Source organism: Tupaia chinensis, unplaced genomic scaffold (assembly GCF_000334495.1).
Source record: "Tupaia chinensis unplaced genomic scaffold, TupChi_1.0 Scaffold000661_1, whole genome shotgun sequence".
NCBI lineage: Eukaryota > Metazoa > Chordata > Mammalia > Scandentia > Tupaiidae > Tupaia > Tupaia belangeri.
The window spans coordinates 3,837,433-3,844,075 of record NW_006160183.1 but is presented as its reverse complement, the minus strand read 5'-3'; the positions used below and the strand labels follow the sequence as shown (position 1 = coordinate 3,844,075).

General features: G+C 42.5%; 1 protein-coding gene across 1 annotated transcript in view; it reads right to left on the bottom strand.

Annotated features, from left to right (window-relative positions):
- THADA (THADA armadillo repeat containing) overlaps nucleotides 1-6,324 on the bottom strand; it is a 53,950-nt gene extending 47,626 nt beyond the window's left edge. Inside the window, exons 1-3 of the mRNA XM_014592154.2 lie at nucleotides 5,908-6,324; nucleotides 1,279-1,374; nucleotides 904-998 (exon numbers count right to left, since the gene is read on the bottom strand). Coding sequence (XP_014447640.1) covers nucleotides 904-998; nucleotides 1,279-1,354 — 171 coding nt within the window. The 5' untranslated portion in view covers nucleotides 1,355-1,374; nucleotides 5,908-6,324. The remainder of the gene's footprint in view (nucleotides 1-903; nucleotides 999-1,278; nucleotides 1,375-5,907) is intronic.
- Nucleotides 6,325-6,643: the final 319 nt, after the last annotated feature.

Sequence of the window (6,643 nt, the reverse complement as noted above, 5' to 3'; positions counted from 1 at the left end):
TGAGAAGAGAGAGAGAAGGGAAAGCAAGAAAGCAAACCTCCAGGTCCGGGACTCAACCCGCAGTCGGCCATGTGGGAATCCAGCGCTCTTAACCACCATGCCACTTGCTGGCCCCTGTCAATCTCGTTTTAAATGAGCTCCAGCTATTCTTATTCTCCAACATTTTCAGTGACCTAGAACTTGAACTTGAAATTTTAACATCATAATTCCTTACCTTCTTATATCCACTATTAATCTGTCAATGCAGTCTGTGACATCTTCCCTCTGATTTTTTTTTTCCATCCAAAATACACTGTGAATTGGCTCAATCAAGCACATAAACATACATGTTCTCAGCAAAATAATTTTCCAATTCTTATGTCCTGTATACCTTGCCTTTTGTTTTGCCATCCTTGATTCCCCATCCCCCACCCTCTGCTATGTCCCATCCTCTTCCCCCAGTAAGTACCAGGGACATGCCAGGGATGTCCCTGGCATCCACGGCTGCCCTCCATGCCCTCCCCCCCCAATTCAATTGTTCTGCCAATGAACTTAATTAGTCTAAATATATCCAATAGCTAGCACAGCTGACACATACCTATACATGTACCCAAGTCTGACTTTTAGGCATAGACCCCAGTGAGTAGAATGAACATTCTATAAAGTAGTACCCAGCTGTGCCCATACAGCTCGCTGCAGTCATCAAATGTGCATTTTTTTTTTCTTTTACAAAATGATACGAACAGTTTTACCGTTTTTTTGGGGGTTTTTTTTTGTTTGTTTTTTGTGTTTTTTTATATTACCTAACATTCTTTCCCTGAGCATCATCACAACATACTAAATGTGGTTTCCCATCTAGGATAAACTGCATAGTGAACAGCACAATCTTCAAGATGTATCCATGAATACATCAGTCAGTCTTACCTGTTTAACGTAACGAATTTGTGACACTCCATCTGAGAGTTGTATGCAATGTAACAGCAAAGAAGCTAGATTTTTCCCTTCCAAATCAGTGAAAGCTATATAATACACATACAAAGAAGTTATTGAATGATTGAAAAATATATGGATTTTCAGTTATGTATTCTATAACATTTTTAAATTTATAAAGTATAAAAACAGAACTTAATCTGAAGACAGAATTTCAAGAAAACCATTTACACCTAAAATAATGCAAGGAACATAGAAAAAATTAAAAGTTTATGTGCTACGGGATTCCAGAGATGAAAATACTCTACCTGCAAACTATAAATAAATATAAATAAATATATTCAATAAGCAAAATCAGAAATCACCTACATCTCAAAGTTTCAAGGTCCTGAGGACAAATGGTCAATGCAGCAACTTGCATTTCTTTCTTCTTCTTTACACCCATTTTAAATAGAATACCAATCACTGCAAGAAAAAAAGAGTTTAAGGCATTATTTAATGAATGGTGTCTCAACCTCAGCACTACTAACATTTTGGGCTGGATAATTATTTGTGAAGGGGTGTTGTCCTGTCATTGCAAGGCATATTTAGGCCTCCCTGGCCTCCACCCAATAGATGTCAGTAGCACCCCTCACCACCAGCTAGCAAGTTATACTGCCCTGGTCCCCAGGGATTGAAACTGCCCAAGATTAAGAACTACTAGTCTAAGAATTTCTGCTTTGAAAAACTTTTAAGCTCAAGAAGAGCTTATTATTCTCTAAAGTTACTTTTACCTACTTTGACCCAGTATTTGTATTTTGAAGTATAGCTAATCTTCATGTTGGTAAAGACAAAAGGAACTAGCATAGTTTTTCCAAAACTTCATTGGACCAAACTAACCTCAATGACTTGTTAGACTAAGATCAGGAGGTGCCACTGGATCTTGCTTATGTCACTATTAAACAAAGGAAACTTTTGGGTAGTTTCCTTTAATTAACAGATCCATGGGTTCATAATGTGCTAAACAATCGACTCAAAGACTCCACATTATCAGTCCCCTGTCCTCTGGGAAGAATTCCTAAGGGAATTGCCATTGGGCTCTTTACTCTGTGCAATTTTCATTTTTTAGCAGTGTTTACAATACAAACACTCGAGGGGACCAGCAGTTAGCATAATGGCTATGTCGCTGGACTCCCACATAGTCGACAACGGTTTGCGTCCGGACCGGGTGACTTAAAACTCACGCCGGCCATGTGTGCATGCACGTCCAAGATCCCGAGAGGAGAATAGAGGAGAAGGGACTGCGGCGTGGCCATCCCCCCTGGGGGGTGATTTCTCGCTTTCTGTCTCTCTGTCTCTCTCTGTCTGTCTGGCGAGCACGCACGCCCTATAGCGAAAACCTCTCAAAAAAAAAAAAAAATACAAACACTCAAAGACATAACATAGTACATTTATAAAAGACACAGCGCTGGGAGGACATGCTGGACAATTAAAAATACCTCGACAAGTTGGTAGAGTGAACAATATAAAACATACCAAAATAAAATAGAGATAAATATAAAATGCTGCATTTAAAATTGTTAAAGAAATACAGGCTGAGGCAAAGGGAAGCAAATATTGTTCAAAACAGCTAATGTGAGCCAACAACCCAACATGACTGCTAAAAACCATGTTAGAAGTCACCCGGATCCGGGAACACGTGACTCCTCAATCATCAGCACATGTCAGCTGGTACTTAGTGCGCATGTGCAGTGTTTCCTGCTACTGACCATATGTAAAGGAGTCAAAACAAATGAACTTCTAAAGAACAATCTAATTTCTTCTCTGGTCAAACTGAGAAAATGATAATAATTGATAAATAAAATGAAATAATTAAAAAAAAAAAAAAGACAAGAACAGCTGTTTAAGCAAACGTTTCTGGTCTGGAAAAAAGAGGATGGGACAGTGCCTTAAATAACTGATAGACTGTTTTGGAGAAAAAAAGATTTTCTTATGTCTCACTACAGGATTGGGAAAAACAGTGCAAGCTTTGGGAGACAGATTCTACCTCAATACAAAGGAAGAAGTCTTTGGTCTCACTATGGAATGAATGGGCTACATCTTAAAAAGAGAATTTCCTCAAACTGGGAATACCCAAACAGATGCTTACGGAACATTTTTTTCCTCCTGGACACCTGAAATAACCTGCTACCTGGCCTCCTCATTTGCCTCAAAGCTCATCCTCATACTAGCTTTGTGGCGCTCTGTGACAAACTGATCTGCAATGCAAGAAGCCACATGGACAGCCATGGGCTCAGATCTCACGGTTGGCTTGAAAACGTGCCTGATGCATCCACATGTGCACAGGATTCCATCAAGCTGGAGGGCCTGGGAAAGGGACTGCAGCGTGATGAGCCCATGTCAAGGTTGCTTCTTCCTCTCTTTCTCTATCATATGCACACTCGTGGTATCAGGAAAATAAACTTTAATTTAAAGTCTGTTATCTTCATAGTCATCAAAGCAATCTCTTAAAAACATTAACTTAAATTGAACATGATGGCATGTAGTTCCAACTACTAAGGAGGCGGAGGCAGGAGGATTGTAACATAAGGAGACCCTGTCTAAATAGAAAAACAAACACTAATCACATCAAATTACTCTTGCTTAAAACTTTCAAAGGGCTTCCAATTACACTTCAAGGCCCTAAATAATCTTGCTCTGTCTTCCTCTGCTCTTCATCTCAAATCAGCCTCCTCTTAACCATCCCAAGGGCTTGCATTTTCTGGTCTCTATTCCCACCCAAGGGGCTTTGTGCTTACTGGTACAAAGTTAAAGTCTGTTCAATCACATCTTTGTAAGGCTGACTCCTCATTTGGGTTTCTACTCAGACATCACCTCCCAAAAGAAGTCTTCTATGACAGTTCTATTTGGAATGCTACTCTAACATAAATCCACATCATTTCCATTACTTTTTCATCACACTTTATGAAATTAATTTTTCTAGTTTTATTTCATTTTATTCATTGTAATTATTTTTAGTTTACTTTTCTGAAGTTGACCAGAGAGAGACTAAGAGAGAAAAGGAAAGTGAGAAAGCAAGCTGCCAGGTCTGGGACTCGAACCGCAGTCAGCCATGTGGGTGTCCAGCCACCTTAACCACCGCACTACCTGCTGGCCCTTGAAATTAATTTTTACATTTACTACTAGATAATTTACATTTAATTTAGTAAATAAACAAACTCCATGAAGGCAGCAACACTTCAATCTGGTTTGTACTGTTTTAATTCTCAATTCCTAAAACCATACGTCGCACACAGTAAGTGTTTAATAAATAGTTGACCGAAAAAAAAAAAAAAAGACTTAAACATTTGTCTAGCTGTTCTGGAAGAGATATTTGCTTTCAGCAGCAAGATGAACTACCTGGTACCTAAAGTAAACTATACATCTAAGTGACAGGCTACTCCTGACACAAGTTCCTATGGTCCATCTGGGAAGAAGAAAGCAATACAGTAGAGACCAGCAGATGGCAGAATGCTTACATGGCTGGACTCCCACCGTAGTTGGAATCCCAGAGGCTTGAAACTCAGGTGGGCACTGGATATGCATGCGTGCATGCCCAAAATCCTAAGAGGATGGAGAAGAAAGGACTGTGGTCTCTCTGTCTCTCTGGAAAGCGTAACCGCCCTACAGCAAAATCTCTCTCTCAAAAAAAAAAGAAAAGAAAAAAATCATTTCTACATAACAAGTATAGGTGCCATATGCATGTTTATTTAATTTTATTTATTCATTCATTTGTTTTAATTTAACCAGAGACAGAGAGAGACTCTAACTGTGGTTGGCCATGTGGGAGTGTCCAGCGCCTTAACCACCATGCCACCTATTGGTCCTGAGGTGCCATATATATGTTAATGAGTGAATCTCTCTTTCCAGTAGAAAAAACCATCAACGGTTTTCCAAAACTTAATGTTTGGGAGTTTTAGAACCTTGTTTATTCGCTGCCGTGATTAGAGAAATTCAATAAACTTAATCTAAGGTATTTTTGCAAAAGGCTGATTAAAGATCCTAATCCAGGGAACCAGCAGTTAGCGTAATGGCTATGTCGCTGGACTCCCACGTAGTCGAACGCGGTTCACGTCCCGGACCCGGTGGCTTAAAATTCACATCGGGCACGTGTGCGTGCGTGCCCAAGATCCCGAGAGGAGAATGGAGGAGAAGGGATTGCGGCGTGACCATCCCCTCTGGGGGGTGATTTCTCGCTTTCTGTCTCTATGTCTGTCTCTGTCTGTCTGGCGAGCGCACGCACCCTATAGCGAAAATCTCTCAAAAAAAAAAAAAGAAAAGAAAGAAAAAGAAAAAAATCAATACAGCAAATGGCATGTGAAAAAACACTTAACCGAAATCGTCACGAAAATGAACATAGCTAGAAAGTACTGACATAGGAGAAATGTGCAAAGTGATATAATCAGATCTAGGGGAATAATTAATTGAGGCTTACTTCCTAGGGAGGTGACATCATCAAAGTTAGAAGGGACCGACAGCGGTAACTGAGGGGATTATTCTCTACTGAATGGTAAGCAAGTGTGAAACAGGATTTGGTCTTGGAACCCTTGGGACTACAAAAAGAATAAACTCAGTGATTATGTGTGCTCAATAGCGTGTCCTGATGAACAGCGCCTCAGTTTCCAGTAGGGCTATCCCGTGTCCACTGCTTCAGTGGCCAGAGGCGCCCCGTAAACTACACTCCTCCTGGGTCCCCCTACTGCTTCCCTTTCGAACGCTGCCTCATTCCCATCTACACCTTCCTGGGTGACTCCCACAAACATTCTCTGGGCTATCTCCGAACCACGTGGAGTCCCAGGAATGACAGCGCAGCAACTAGCTTAAAGAGCTGTCTCCATGGAGACCTAAGCGACCGGAAACCAGTTTCACAACCGCCCGATTCCGGCGATACGAAAAGACGAGAATTGGTGTGACTCGCCAGGCCGCCTTAGCAAACTGACGAAGCCGGTGGTGGAGAGTCACACACTACCGTGGGCCCACCTGGGAGCCAAACCTCGTGCCCGTTGGCTTCCAAGAAGAGTCACAGCCGTCTGGACGAGTCCCGGAAACTGGTCGAGTTCTACCGTGTCTCGATGGCGCACAGCGTGGTCTGTTATCGATTACCGCGTAGGAGCCGAGAGAGACGCGGGGTCCTCAAGGAAGAATTATCGCGAGAATTGACCGTACGCGGCTCCTCCAATCAGAAGTTTGACTGGGTCGTGACGTCACCGGGATGGGCGGTGGACTGCAAAATTGGCTAGATGGCAACTTTCCAGTCCTGCAGTGAGAAATTGAGCCTTTGGCACGTGTTAGTCCATCGCATCCTCTTCCGGGCCTCCTGATCTGCTCCACAGCCCTGGATCTGGGGAGCACCTGGTGATGTCTGTCCAGACCTTTCGCCTATTTCCCACCTGTCAGAAACGGAGGAAACCACACCTCCAGTCGCGAGAACCAGCAGCTCTGATTGCAGATCCAGCGAGAGGGTTTCCAGGGTCGGGTGGGGACCGAATCCAGACGAATGTAGACTAAAATGAGATGTGCTAAGATGAAGTAACGTACGCCAAGGTGCATTTTTCATTCAGCAAATAGTTAACGAGGTCTTGGCGGAGCGTTGCCAGGCGCTGTTCTTGGAAATTATCCCCATTTGGAGCCAGCAAGTGGCGGTGATTGGAACGCTGGTTTCCCACATCACTGGCCAGAGTTTGAGTCCCAGACCTGGCAGCTTTTTCTCTCTCTC